General features: G+C 39.7%; 2 protein-coding genes across 2 annotated transcripts in view; one reads left to right on the top strand and one right to left on the bottom strand.

Annotated features, from left to right (window-relative positions):
- The first annotated feature begins 223 nt into the window (after nucleotides 1-223).
- Nucleotides 224-7,505, top strand: LOC116991174 (uncharacterized protein CXorf65 homolog). Its single transcript, XM_033049543.1, has 6 exons — nucleotides 224-359; nucleotides 2,837-2,923; nucleotides 5,616-5,732; nucleotides 6,204-6,278; nucleotides 6,718-6,825; nucleotides 7,423-7,505. The coding sequence occupies exons 1-6, from the start codon at nucleotides 335-337 to the stop codon at nucleotides 7,503-7,505; spliced, it is 495 nt and encodes a 164-aa protein (XP_032905434.1). The 5' UTR covers nucleotides 224-334.
- Nucleotides 7,506-7,640: 135 nt separating this feature from the next.
- Nucleotides 7,641-15,248, bottom strand: part of atp12a (ATPase H+/K+ transporting non-gastric alpha2 subunit) — a gene marked incomplete at its 5' end in the record, with an annotated part of 37,086 nt that continues 29,478 nt past the window's right edge. Inside the window, 6 exons of the mRNA XM_033049542.1 lie at nucleotides 7,641-7,789; nucleotides 10,399-10,490; nucleotides 11,234-11,335; nucleotides 11,692-11,825; nucleotides 12,837-12,982; nucleotides 14,929-15,052. Of these exons, the coding sequence (XP_032905433.1) occupies nucleotides 7,668-7,789; nucleotides 10,399-10,490; nucleotides 11,234-11,335; nucleotides 11,692-11,825; nucleotides 12,837-12,982; nucleotides 14,929-15,052 (720 nt within the window). The remainder of the gene's footprint in view (nucleotides 7,790-10,398; nucleotides 10,491-11,233; nucleotides 11,336-11,691; nucleotides 11,826-12,836; nucleotides 12,983-14,928; nucleotides 15,053-15,248) is intronic.

The following is a 15,248-nucleotide window of genomic DNA, read 5'->3' as shown; positions in this document are numbered from 1 at the left end:
CAACAAAAGCACTGAAGATTATGTTGACACACTAATGCTACTCAACAATGATGTTTTGCATTCCACATTAATTTCAAAAAGCTTACAGTAAATATTAGAACCATTGCTTGGTAATAGGTAATAGAATACCATATTTAATCTGACTTGCTCATTGAGTATGTTTTGCATCTGCTGAATTATTCATTTAATTGGTGTATGTTAGGAGCACACTGCAACATGCCCAGTCTTGCACTGCTGTTTGGAGCTGCACGAACACCACATTCATCATCAGGTGAATCAACTTGCAAAGTTTCAAAATCTTGTTACAATGTTTCCGCAGTGATACCAAAGTACCATGTTTATTACAGTGTTATATGGAGGTAAGTGTAAGAACTTTTATAACAGTCAAAATAATTGCCTCATTTTGTGACAATATCTTAAGCATTAAACATATAATACTCTAGCTGCATATGGTAACAGTTAACTAATAGATCAATAAAGTAGATTTAAATGTCTCTTCAAATTATTTCTGACTGTATTCTGCAATGTAGGTTGAGGAAGGAGCAGGGAAGGAAAGTCTCCAACAACATGGTTAAAACAATTGTTGGCATATTCATTCATATCAGTAAAAGAAACATAATATTGTCAGTCTACATCATTGTTTGGTTTATGTTTTACTGCCATATATTGCGCTTTATTAATTTTTATAAATGTGATTTGTTGGTCCCAATGTTATCAATTGAAAGTAAAATTGGGGCACCTTTTCTCTTCAGATAACGACACTACTAATTGCAACTGCTAACTTTAAAGTTTCAATTTAGTGCACATGAAGCCCCAGGACACCATGAGGAAGGTGCAACATTTCTGTATTAATATAAAAGGATTGAAAAGGAACAGGAAATGTTCCACTCACCTGCATTTCCCTTTGGATATGTTGGGCTATTTATTTTTTAAACTGCACCTTTACAGGTCAGAAGGTGATTGGCCTTTGATGGAGAAACCTGGACTTTGTTGGCAATGATCCAGACTCTGCTGACGTTTTTCTGGCACGCTTGGAAAACTGAGGCAAGTGGACTGGCTGAGTACGGCCCTGGGAAGGAACAGGGTGTGTGGCTCGATGGAGATACCAGAAACCGCAGATGCTTGAATCTGGAGCAACCAACAATCTGCTGGAGGATCTCAGCAGCTCTGTGGATGGAAATGAATGGTCGTATGCCGTCTAGCCCCTGCATCAGGGCAGAGGGGAGATAGCCAGTAGTAAGAGTGTGTGTCTCAGTTAGGAGCTCTGAGGTGGGTGAAGCATGGTGGATGAAGAAGTTGTGGATGGGCAGTGTGAAGATTGTGGGGCTGAGGGATAATGTCCAGAGGCAAATTACACTGGGATCGTAGAACTGGCTCCTCAAAAATGGTTCAAGCCGTGTGAAAGTGGGACAATTGTATGTTCTAAACTACAGTGATTGACTCTGTTTAGGTAATTATATAAAAGGATATGGAATCAAGGCAGGTAAATGAGTACACATCAAGATTAGGCTCAAATAACAGAATAGCCTTTTTCATTTCCTTGTTAGCCTTCCTTCGTTGATGCAATACCTAGATCGTGTGCTGAATTATCATGTCAGTATAAGGGCTAGGTCGTTCACAAATGGCTACTTTCTCACTTATAGTGAGAGCATTTCCAGTGCAGAATGCTAATCTTTGAATTCCATGCTCAGATGGATGTTAGGACTTACAGCAGCTGAACAGAAAGCATTGATCAAATATCTTGCCCAGGCATGGAACTTGTGATTATCTGTTAAGCAACGCCCTTGAAGAACTATAAACTAGCGTGACACAAAGATGGGTAATAAATGAGATCGGAGGGAAAGGGTTTTTCAGAGGCTGAATATGCAGCGCAAGCTAGCAGAGGAAGTAACGGAGGCATTTAAGCCAGTACTTGGATAGAAAAGCCAAAATGCAGGCAAATGGGATCAACATCGATTGTTGTCATATTTGTATGGACAAGAAGGGACCTGTTTCTGTTTCCATGATTCTATGAAATGCAGGTTTTACTCATTATAGCCACATCTCATAAATGGGTTTTTTTGTGTAGCTCCAAAATGTAAAGGAGAACGAAGAAAATGTAATGCAACTTTGTAATAATCAGATAAAGTTCCACTTTAGAAAATGGACTGAACCAGGCTCGATTATAGCATTCAAAAAGGGGTTGCTGGATATCAGCTATTCATGGCTCACCACATCTTGGACATTCACAATCCAACACGTTTCCTGATGAATTGCACCATTCCCAGCAGTGGAGCAGTGACTTGCTGACAAATGGAACCAGATGCACTTTACATCCAGTCCACAGCCACATAACAACGATCATGAACAGAGATCTCATTCATTTGACTAAGCTCACAATGCTGTGGATGGAAGTAAATGATTTATGTGCATTATTTTATTGAATTCACCTTTATTGTTTGTATTTGACCTATCCTAATAATTTGTACTCATTAACTTTATTTTCTCACTTATTCAAGTTGTTTGAATAGGTTTTATAAATATCTTTGTTAAACCATTTTTGATGACCAGTGATCTGTCAGGGGCTTTCTGGGGGGGTGCGGTTATGACACACAAAGCCTACTTAGAGCCTGTTCGCAAGGTACTTGTCGGTGTCAACTTGTTTAGGTAGGTCTTTGCCTTGAGAAAATGTGTAGGTGGGGACCATAGGCAGTGATACCAAATGGTAGGTTGGGTCCAGGACATTTTGGATCATTGTATTCTTTAGTTCTAAGTCACAATACTCTTTTGGTGGGAGGTAGGAACGGTCAGAATGTTTGTGATGTTAACTTTGTAATCTTGTTTATGTACACTGCAGATAATGAACATGCTCTCTTCAATCCATACTGCAAGACCCAAATTTTATTGGACTACATCAAACAGAACTGTCATTATGAGACTGAAGGTAAGAGAAATTATTAATTTTGCTCTAGGTCCAATTGTAGAGATATGAAGTGGACAGTCTTTGATTTTTTTTTTAAGGCAATTTGTAGATGGATTCTTAATAGGTAAGGTGGAGAATAGAATGAGGAATTGAGGTTACAATTAGTGGGGCAGGCTTAGTTGACACATGATCTAATCTCGCTCCTAATTCACCTATTTATACGATGACACATCATCATGACCAACTAAGATATGGAAGGATGATATCATCAAATGAACCAGATAAGAAATTGCCAGAATTAGAAGCTTCCTCCTTAAAACAGATCTGGTGATGCAGGAATACTGAACTGCAGATGCTGGTTAACCAAGGAAAGACACAAAATGCTGGAGTAGCTAAGTGGGTCAGGCAGCAGCTCTGGTGAATATGGATGGGCAATGTTTCATGTTGAGACCCTGATATGTGATTTTTTTGGGTTGAACCCTTCAGACTGAAGAAGCCTTGACCCAAAACGTCACCTATCCAAGCCCTGACCCGCTCAGTTACTCCAGCATTTTGTATCTTTCCGTAGCGAAGGAGATACTACCATCTACTAGTGAAGTTCCAGTGCAAGTAGAGCTGCATCATACATAATAAGCAAGTGAAATATTAGAGAGATTAAACCTGTAAATATAGAAAAGTGTTGTCTTCATGTTTGGTTGTAGTGCTTTGTTTTCATCCGTATTGAGGGGAAAGAGATTTGGTAACCCTTTAAGAGAAAATGTTCCTTAATCAGATATTGTGACCAAATTGTTATCAACTCATAGTCAGATTTTTCCAAAGGTGGCTTTGGATCTGGAAGCACATGTTAAAGCTGCTTAAAGGCGAGTATTCCTTATTAAATGACTACACAGCTAGAATAGTGGTACAGGTGCACAACCTTTTATCTGAAAGCCTTGGGACCAGACACTTTTCGTAATTCGGAATTTGTCGGCCTTAGGAATGGAAAATATTTAGCGTAGATTTTAATGGCTGGCTCAGTGGTAGAGTGCTCGGCTCATATTCGCAAGGTCGCGAGTTTGCGCCTCGATCCCGGCAGTTCCTCGGTCGCGAGTTTGAGTCTTCAATGTAGTTTTTTCTTGCAGAATAAATGTCTGTATGAAATGCAGTGTGTTGAATGAATTCCTGAATTTGTAAATGTGACCGCAGCATTCAATCACCTCTCGCACTCATGTCACCTTAGCGGGGCTACATGCCCTTAGGCGGCCTAAGGCGACATTTTCACACTCTTATATCCGTGTGCAGCAGAGGCGACGTGCGTTTGGCGGCAAACGTGAGCTTTGGCGTGCCATGTTTAGCGCCAAACGTGAGCTTTGGTGAGCTTTGGTGTGCAGACGACATCCTGGAAAAAATGTCCGGTTTCTTCCAGGTAGGCGATATACCCTCCCGGGCAATATACCCTCCACTTCTCTTTTATGAAGGGGATTTAGTTCCCCTTTCTTCCAGGACCGACCGGAGGTTCCGCTGTCACCTCTGTGGGCCGCCCTCGGTGAATGTCCTGTCTCCCTGTCCCTGGGATAGTAGGGGGCGATCAAACAGCACAATACCCCCCTCCCCCTCCAACTCCAGAGGAATCCGCTCCCCGATGGGCCGCTACGGCGACAAGTGGCAGTTCGCCCACAGCCCGAGCTGCGCGACCCCAAGAACAAGACGTCCCTTGCACACCATCAGCTTCTGCCCATACGGGGAGCGTGTTCCTCTGGAGTTGGAACGGGGCTGGGCTGGAGTTGCTGATCTGGGATCTCCGTGCTTGCAGTGGGCCTGGGGGTCGGTGTCCCGATGAGGGAGCACAGCTCGGGCTGTGGGCGAACTGCCACTTGTCGCCGTAGCGGCCCATCGGGGAGAGGCTTCTGGTGGTCCTGACGTCTCCGGCCAGTTTGCAGTTTTCCTCTGGAGTTGGAACGGGGCTGGGCTGCTGCTGGCTGTGGGTCTCTGGGATCTCCGTGCTTGCAGTGGGCCTGGGGGTCGGTGTCCCGTTGGTCCTGACGTCTCCAGTGCCTGGCACTGACCTGCTGGCATCGCCGACATGAAGACAGTGCAAAGCCCCCGCGCCGGTGCAATGGGCGGGGAGCTGGAGAGGGGAGGGAAGGGGTCACACACATGGCCGGGAAGCAGAGGGGTGTAGGTGGGGTGAAACTGAAGGGAGCGACAATCTGCTGCTGCCTGCCCGCTGAGTTAAAAAGTTCCCACGCAAGACTCACGATACACTGTGTATCGTGAGTCTACCGTGGGAACTTTTTAACTCAGCGGGCAGGCAGCAGCATATTGTCAATTATTAACCATCCCGCGCAATATACCCTCACCTTCTCTTTTATGAATGGGGATTTAGTTCCCCTTTCTTCGAGGACCGACCGGAGGTTCCGCTGTCACCTCTGCGGGCCGCCCTCGGTGAACGTTTTCAAGGACCTTTCTTCAAGGACCGAAAAAATGTCCGCTATTCGGAGGTTTTCGTTATTTGGATCTTCGGATAAAAGGTTGTGCACCTGTATTGTGAAAAAAATTTAACAGGATAAATGAGATGAAGGAAATGGATTGTTGTGATGTAGGGTTAAATAAAAGCAATGCAAGATCATTAGAAATGATTCATTTGTAGACAGAAATGAGTTATGGAGGAAATCAATCTGTCATAGATGGTTATTTTTGCCAATAACAAGCTTCTGTTGCACTTTTATTTCAGCTGAGATTGATCTAGCAGATCAGAATGGAGAGGTGAAAAATCTATTACTAAACCAACATTCGTACTCCTCTGATATCTTGACTGGAAGAGAGGTCTATGTTCTACTTGGTGTGAACAGTAAGTTGGTTCCTCAAAAGAAAAGGAGTAATTATGGGGCAAGAATGGGTAAGTTTACAGTTACCAAAGCAAAATGGAAAAAAATGAACATTCATTTCAGATCAGATTGCTGCCAGTCACACAGGATCTGATCACGTGAAAACAGAAAAAGCAGCAATAAAAGAATGAGTGATGGAGAGGGATAAAAAAACAACCAATGCTTGCAAACTAACATTGCATTTAATGTAAACCAATGCTACAAAGCATAACACTGGTTAAAAAAAAATCATTATTTCATTCATTGATCGTAAACTGTAGATGAATCTAGCTTTTTATGAAATGTACATAGTGACAGTGATGGCATATAGCGTCTGGGGACCCCACTCATCTCTGACCCTCGCCATCTGGACGACATAGAAACATTCAAGTACAAATCTCTATGTTTTAGTAAGAAGTTTTTAAAGTGGTTGTGTATACTTTTATATCTTCCAGGGCCTGTCAGTCCCTCCAAACCAACATATACACCTTTACTGAACAATAATAATATTGTCACACCAAAATTCTTAGGTAAGTCAAAAAGATCTCAGTTTTTCAGGTTCCAACCCGAAACGTCACCTATCCTTGTTCTCCAAAGATGTTGCCCAACCAGCTGCGTTACTCCAGCACTTTGTGTCCTTCGGAGTTTTTAGTTCAATGCATGTGGATGAAGAAAGCAACTCTATTTATCAGTGTACAGAATGAAAGTAATAGAACAAATTTAGTCATGTATGGGATCAATGTACCTCATATACCAGTGGCTGTAATTTATACTGTATTTCTGAGATCCACAGCATTACTGACGAAGCAATAGGTTCCCCCATTTCTTCCATTTGTTTGTTGTTTGCAAAAAATACTGAGGTAGAAAAGAATAATTAATTGATTTTGAGATGCTGGCTTAAGGCCTCTGTTTCACTCACCCTGTGTTGAATACAGATTTACCTCATCTATTGATCTTCTTTTCCTGAAGCTAAACTAGGAATCCGGATGGATTCTCGAGGTCAGTCCCGAGGAAAAGCAAAAAGGCTGCACAAGATATCTTCTTCGCCATCTTCCTCCATTTCATTCAGGACAGATGGTAAGAATCTTAATAACTACAGTTAAAATGCAGTTTTCATAGGAGCCAAGTTTATGTGTTCCAGTTTCTGGAGCAGTGCTTCAACTCAGAACCTTCTAACTTGTTGTAAGTCTGTCAGCATTGATCCAAACCTGAACTGAGGAAAGCCGTCATGCGCATCCCACCTGTCAAGGCTTGAGAGTTTTGCCTATGTTTCCCTTTTTTTTTCAAGACCCACACCCTTGTTCACATTCCCCTGTTTTGTCGACAATTCAAAATGATTATTATTCCATGATTGTTTGGCATTGTAATATTTAAGCCACGATTTAACCTGCAACTCTATTTTTATCCTCTCTCCATAGCAATATTGCCATCTTGGAATGTTAATGATGATCATAGAAACATGTTTGTAGATTTTAATTTCATGTTTGCATTTTGTGTTCTTTCAAAATGTAGTTTGAAAGTCACAGCTGAATTAAGGGATTTAAAACTTCCTGTATGCCAATCAGGCTCGAAATATAGACAAACACGCATAGTAAAAGTTCTTGTAGCTTTGTGTTGTAGATTTAGTACTCCTTTTCTGTTTGGTAATACTCTGCTTCACGATTTGTTTATCAGGTAAACACAGTGCTTCACCTCAAGGGAGACATAAATATACCTTATTACCTCACTCAGGGAAGCACGTGAGGCACTCTACTTAACAATGTAATTTGCATTTAATCATTTGTTAAATATTATTTAAAGCAATTCCACTTATTTTCAAAGTGTGCTGATCAGTGTACTAATCTAAGCTGCTAACTACCAGACTTGGAAATTGATGAAACAAATTGCTCTATTAATAATCAAATGTTTTTTTACTGATGTCACAAAACAATTAAACAAGCACTGGGTATTTTACAATGACAGTAGCAACAGGTATGTTCTCTTTTAGTTATGTTTCTGCTTCTCTCTCCAAATTGTAGAATGCTTGGTTTATTCCACGATCCTGTGAGTAGAAGCACATATGCAAAGCTCTATTGATTCATTGTGACCGACTTAATAAGGTACAGATCAGCTGAAAACCCACGCATGATTTATTTCATATTTAATTAATTTGTGCAAAGTGCTGGGATATGATTGGAAGAGAAATTTTTTACATTATAATGCTAGACCTGAATTACTACTCGAGAACAGGCAGGGAAGTAAGCAGCAACTGTTTGGTATTTTCTAAAGTGTAAAATACCAACACTTACTGCTCTCCAACAGTTATATAGAAGTAAACCTCTGCATGAAATTATTGCTTCAACAGTATGGTGCAATTCTTCACTCTTCTACCTGCTTGGCCGTATCTGCTGACTTGACTTGCATTTGGAGCCACACGCAGGGTTGTAAGAGTCGCAAGTCAACCTTCAATAGTACATGTTCCTGTCCCACCAACCTGTAATGATCATATTGCTCTCAATCAATGCACATTTTAAGAACTCACTAATCCTTTAATTCAGCATTAAATGCATTAAAGGATTTTTTTTGTTGCCCAACAAAATCTCAAGTTTTAGAATCACATCTACACTCTCATCCCACGATGGATGTGATTAAAATTCCTGAGAGAAATGAAAATGCCCCTAAAAGCATGTGATAAATGATAGCCCTGTTCCTTGTAAAACTTAGCATTAAATGCCTACCAGAAGAAGCTAGATTCCTAGTGACCCCATGACCACTCGTTCCATTTCAAGTAGTGAAATGTGGGTGAGACCATTCATCATCAGACGTGCACCCTTCTTCGTTTTAGAAGAATGAGAGATGATTTCTTTAAATGGACAATATTCTTCCAGAACTTGACCAGTCTCAAAATTAAGATTTGGTCTTTCAGGACAGTGATGAGTAGAACCTACTTCAGCCAGAGGTTAGAGACTCTATGCAATACGCCACCCAATGTGGCTATGGAACCTCGGTTACTGGTAAATTCAAGATAGAGATCAATAGATTTTTGGATGTTATAGAAATCGAGGAATATGGGACTAATACAGTAAACAATCAGCTGTCTTCTTAGGGTCAGAGTTGTGCAGCACATACATTATTCCTTTAATCCACCAAATGCAGCATTCGAGCGCCTAAATATTTCTTAAATGTATCCGATTCACCACCTCCTCTGGCAATGAGTTCCAAATGTCAACTACTCACCTGTCAAATCCTCTATCAAGCTCATTTTGCTCACTTCCATCTAATTCCCCTTTGATGGGGTAAAAAAAGGTTATGACCACCTACCCTATCTCTGCCTCTTAAAAATATGTACACTTATATCAGGTCACCCCACAGCCTTCGACGCTCCAGGGCATATAAGCCTACTTATCCAATCTCTCGCCATGTGTAAAGTCCTCTGATTCAGGCAACATTCTGGTAAGTACCCTCTGGATTCTCTCCAATGTAACCATATCCTTCCTATATAGTGTGGTGACCAGAACACAATACTCCAAAAGCAGTCTAACCATTGTACTGTAAAGTTGCAATATAACCTCCAAACCTTTATGATTTATGCACCATCCTATCTGTCTATGTTGCCACTTTCAGGGAACTATTCAACAATATTCCTAAGTGCCCTACCCTCAACTTCCCAAAATGCATGACCTCACATTTGGTGGTTACATTTTGTCTGCCAATGCTCGATCCTACTTTCCATCTGATCTATAACCTCCCTCACTCTCCACAACACTAACTTTATTCTGTCACCCGTGAGTGTACTAATTATTCCTGCTATATTCACATCCAAATCATTAAAATGTATCGGATCCCAAGTGGTCCATTTTTCCAAACCTGTGAAACTCTAAGCTCTGAAAAGATTAAAAAAATAAATGATAATCCAGAGGAGTAGCAATGCCTGTAACCTATTTTCTTTCTCTCTCATGCCTATCTCCTCCCCCGATTCATCTGCTACCCACCTGCACTATGCTAACTTATGATGGCCAATTAACCTACCAACCAGAGCACCTGCACAAATCCCAGGTAATCGGAGAAGATGCAAACACCATGCAGACAGCACCAGAGATCAGGATCGTAACTCTGCTCCCCCTGCAGAAGATTAAAGTGCTAACAAAGAAAAGTTTCAGGAGGGTATTGTAAAAGTAGCCCTTGATTTTACTGAATAACAAGTTGATTCATCTTGTTTTTCTGAAAATCTACCATCTTTCCCCCTCGCTTAATAGAAACATGCAGTAGACTTTTCAAATAATAAAATCACAGCAGCATAGACAAAGTATTGGCCAATTTTCATAATGTGCCTCTTGACATGAAATATTTTATGGAATCTATAGAAGAACAAACTTTAATAGATTTTAAGATCAAACTATCAGATGCCATTTTGTAAGGGGCTTCTTCAATGGCTGAACAGAAGACTGGATCGGAATTGCAAGCACCAAGGCTATACCCCCCCCCCCCATTTGGGATTTCTGATTTTCAGCTAATGATGCAAATGTGTGACTAATTTAGAGAAAAGTTTTGTACAAAATTTTAACTCAGTTTTATTCAAATCGCCCACCCCATCCACACTTTACCATGTTAATTTGTTATTTGTACTAAAAGTAGTTTTAAGAATGAGAACTAAACTTTAAAAAGACTTACTTCCAGGATATCTGCGAATGAAGTATTTACGAATTTCATCATATACAAAAATTACAATGGCGAAAGGCAAGGCCACAAACCAGTACTGAACCCTGCCAAGAATAAAAGCATTTATTACATGAAGGCATTTCTAAGATAATAGTTCATATTTAATAGCAACTTAAATATTGTCATCTAAATCATACTGTGCTTATTGATTAGCCTCAAATATTGAAAACTGGTTTGTTTATCCTATACAAGATTATTTTTGGATTTGAAGAGCACTGTTTCTAATTCTACAGATGTTACTGTACATATTTACACCACTCCATGGTAAGATTGTACGGTATTATATATACAGCTAACAATCTGTTTCTTTCCCATATTTATAGATTTTCTCAACTGTTAATCTCATTTTTTTAAAGATTGGAGTGCCTTTCATACTATTATGTCCCATTACATCTGCTTTTCCCCAACTGGCTTGTTAAAAAAATCTCAAATCAGCAGCCCCATTCCGTTATCAATTATATCATGTACTTTGCATGAAAATAAAATGTTAAGATCGCTATAGCTTTTGGGGGGGAGTGAGTATAACAAGAAATAACAAAACAAAATTATTTCCTTAAGAACTTTCTAAACTTACAATCTAAATTATTTACATTTATTTTAACCACTTTGAATTTAAAATGTTCTGTTTTAAAAGGAAGCTATGCATGGAATTAGGTTCCTGCAAAGTTTGACAAAGCATTGTTTAAACATGAACTATTGGGTGTGAGCCTCATAGCTTTTTGATAATTAAACAGTGTCACAGGAGCCCACAGTGTCGTCCAAAATAATATCAGTATTCATACCTCACCTGAGAGGAGTAAAATGAAGGCTGTCTACCATCCCAGGGATATAGCAAAGGAGGACAGCAATGCAAATCTGAGAGAGAAGACCTATCCACAACATTTTATTTCTAGAAAATATAAATAAGTAGATATAAATATTTAAGAAAGATGCCTGCTTCACCCATTTAATTTCCCAATTCTATTCCCAGAGTACAGGTTCATGATGTTGTCCATTTCAGTCAATGGTGTGATGCATTGCCTACTACCAATGCCCAACCATTGTTTAAATAAACAATACTGAAACAATTCGGACTGAAGCAGTAATTGCACAGTTTAACAATAAATCCCACGTATACCACCAGATTCACCATTCAGAAATGAGTTCCTTTTTGCACCCACCTATCCTCAAGATTTACAGTTCAACTATTGAGCAGTTTGATTTAATGTTTGATGATAAAATAGTACAGAGAATCAAACGACATACCCAAATATTCCCTGCTGGAAAATAGAATTCCGCCGGGTTTTACGAATAATTAAATCAGCAAGTTGTTCAATAACTATCCCAACAAAGAAAGCTGTGTAACAGGTCCACTCCACGTACAACCTCTGCTGAAACGTCTAGAAGAAACAGAATTGAACAGTCACAGGCGTGTTGTGGGTAAAAGCTTTTCTAAGTAAAATTCTACCTAGCACTCTGGCCACCTTCCCTTTTGTTCCCTCCTGACACTCCCTTCTTTCTGCATGTTAAAGCTCATTACATTTCTTTTTTTTTTTCTGTTCTGATGAAGGATTAGGAACCTGAAATGTCACCTCTTCCTGCACACACACTACCTGATTAAAAGTGTTTACTTTTTTGTTAAATTCCATTTTCAGTAGTATTAATCAAAGAGTACTTGGATGAGTCAAAAAGTATTTCTAAAACTTGTGTATTGACCAGAATCTGAGGAAAAATAAACTTGTTTTTGGGTCGAATTGGAGATCAAGAGGTTTCTGGACTCAAATATATTTGTAGGATGTGAGGGACAAAAGGAAAGAGCTCAAGGAACAAGATCAGTCATAATCTTATTGAATGGTGAAGCAAGTTTGAGTGGTGAAATGACCTACTCCAATTACTAAAGTTCAGAATAACCCTATTCCCACAGCTGCAAATGTTCAAGAACAATGTTTGTGGACTAGGGTGGTGGAGTGATAGAAGATCACCCTCTGGAGTATGCACTAAGCATATGATGTCATACCACTTTTACATGTTGAATGCTACCACAATAATTAGTCCATTGACTTCAATAAAACCAGACCAGAAATGGAGTTCAACCTGCATTCAATGCCACATTTGGGACATTCAACAGAAGATAAATTTCTAGAGCAAGCAGCTCACGATGTAGGCAGAACTAAACATCTGCGTTGGTGTAACAGAGAAACACAAAACCGCATAGGTTGAGATGTAAAGCTAAGTTCCTTCACTGTGCTTGTGCCACTTAATCTCACAATTCAACCAAAAGGGGCTTTAAAGTTACACTTACAACTGTTATATATGTCTACACAACAGTAACCACACTTCAGAAGGAGTGTGTATAAATTTAAATACTCAGACCAAAAGCTTCACAATGTTTCATTTAGCAAAATTCATACCCATTCTTGTCCATAGCTGTCCTCAACATCATTATTAGTGGCATCTTCCCAAGGTACACGGATGCCAATAATCCTTGATGGAAGCCAGCCTTGGTCTGCCAAGACAGTGAAGTAACAGAGAAATCCTCCGAATGACTGTGTCACACCTAGATGTACAGGTAGAAATAAATTAGTTCATATCCATTCACATAGCTGAAGATCATATGAAAAAATATTAAACTGGATTAGGCTCATGGACAAAGTAGAAGTTTCTTAATTCTTTAAATTATAAGAAAAATACAGTCATACAAATATTTATCAACAACCCCTGCCCAGAACGTTCTGGAATACAAGCTATAAATTCACCTTTTGCAGAATACCGTATGCCAATAAATGTAATCTTTAATCAAAATGGTGAATGGTTGCATGTCTTGGCACGATAATGATACATCCATCACATTGATTGCCAGAATAAGCCTTACCCATGAAATAGCTGTGAAAGGAAAGTGAGTAGCTAATTCATCTACCCAGTCTTTGCTGGTGTCAACGCTGGCAAAGATGCCTGATGATCTTACCATTCAGAAACATTGAAAAACTAAAACATTAAAATGTAAATGTTTAAATTACTTAAGCACCTACTTGATTTTGCTTTTATGCTTTTGATTATTTGATTTGAAAAATATACATGCCCTTGTACCCTACAACCTTTCCTTTCCAATCAAATGCATGGACTCAATGGCACGAGGTTTGTAATTCCCATATGAACATTTATGAGGCTGGGATAATGCCTGCAATATACTGCAGAGATACTAGCATTTTCTATCCTATGTATTTTCAAATAATCATTTTCATTATGCTTTGGTATTGTTGCATGCTGTTTTACATTATGGTCAGATCAAGCTTTAAGCTTTATATTCATTTTATAAAAAGGAGTATACCATTCATGGTTATCATAAATGGACTGTATTCAAATGTTTAACTCAATTCTAGTCATCCAGCTTTGATCCTTATCGTGTGTCAAACTCAAACATACAAAATCCATTGATCTATTGTGAAAAAGTGCTTCCTGACTACACTCTTAAATAGCCTCACTGTTCTTTCATCAGATAAAGTTTTTTCCCCTCTATCCATGCCTCAAAATTCTTTTGTTTTAAGAATCTCAAATAGATCCTGTTTCAAAATGTAAAGGAATACAATTATATTTTCCTAATTGAATGTTTTTAAATGGGTCATGCACTCTTTTGTCCACCTCATTCTGCACAACTCCTTAAAGCTCAAGCAGGGAAATGGGTGGAAGTCAGACCTGCTATTCCCAGTTCAAGGCATAGGGAACCACAACTCAAACATCGGGAACAATCTTCCTGCATCTAGCCTGTCCAACCCTTTAAGAATTTTGTAAGTTTCTATAAGATCCCCCCTCAATCTTCTAAATTCTAGCGAGTACAAGCCGAGTCTATCCAGTCTTTCTTCATATGAAAGTTCTGACATCCCAGGAATCAGTCTGGTGAACCTTCTCTATACTCCCTCTATGGCAAGAATGTCTTTCCTCAGATTAGGAGACCAAAACATTACAATACAATACAATACAATACAATATTTATTGTCATTTGAGCCTCAGTGAGGCTCAAACTAAATTCCGTTTCCACAGCCATACAAACAAAGACAATTTCCTACAGACATACACACAATTTAATTCACACAAACATCCATCACAGTGAACCCACTGTGATGGAAGGCAAAGTATTTTCTCTCCCCTGTTCTCCATTTCTCTCCCGATGTCCAAGCCCCAGGCGGGCGATGATAAGTCCCACGGCCATTTTAGGCCGTGCAGGGCGATTTACGGCCCCACTCCCGGTCTAAAAGTCACAATGTTGGAGTAATGTAATGTCCCACGGCCTTGAAGCCGCGCCGGGCGATGTACGGCCCCGCTCCGGGTCGTTCCAACCCCGCAACACGGGCTGGAGATGCTTCACCATTCAATAACGGGTGAGTCGCGCCGCCCACTAATGTTGTTATACAAGTAGGTCTGATCACCTTAGCACAGAAGTACTCAGACTCCAGCAAACATGAATCTGCATGTAAGGTAACTAACTGGTGAAGTTTCAGTACTCACCAACTTGAAGATATGAATAAGAAGCAAGTTGCAAGTTGACTAGCCGATCTCTACCAGAGACTCTTGGATGGACATTCATTATATCTCTTTCTGCTCTCTCATAAGCCAGAGAAATAGATGGAATCTGTCAATGAGGCAACAAGACTAAACAATAAACTAACCTGAATCTAATATTTTGAAAAATATGTAGATGGCAATGATGACCAGAAGTATTTAGTCGACACAAATTCATGCATTTTGCATCATGGGTTCAAGTACATACTTAAAGAATTCAGGTAGAGATTTTCTCGACTAAATACTTCTGGTCATCACTGCCATCT

The sequence above is a fragment of the Amblyraja radiata genome, chromosome 33 (assembly GCF_010909765.2).
Source record: "Amblyraja radiata isolate CabotCenter1 chromosome 33, sAmbRad1.1.pri, whole genome shotgun sequence".
Taxonomy (NCBI): Eukaryota; Metazoa; Chordata; class Chondrichthyes; order Rajiformes; family Rajidae; genus Amblyraja; species Amblyraja radiata.
The sequence above is the reverse complement of the archived record's forward strand: the minus strand, read 5'-3'. Positions and strand labels throughout refer to the sequence as shown.

Excerpts from the sequence above, each read along its gene's own strand:
- LOC116991174 (XM_033049543.1), top strand. The coding sequence starts at position 335 with ATGTTTATTACAGTGTTATATGGAG. Across the intron at positions 6,279-6,717 it reads TGTCACACCAAAATTCTTAG|CTAAACTAGGAATCCGGATG; the intron begins GTAAGTCAAAAA and ends CTTTTCCTGAAG. Across the intron at positions 6,826-7,422 it reads CATTTCATTCAGGACAGATG|GTAAACACAGTGCTTCACCT; the intron begins GTAAGAATCTTA and ends TTTGTTTATCAG.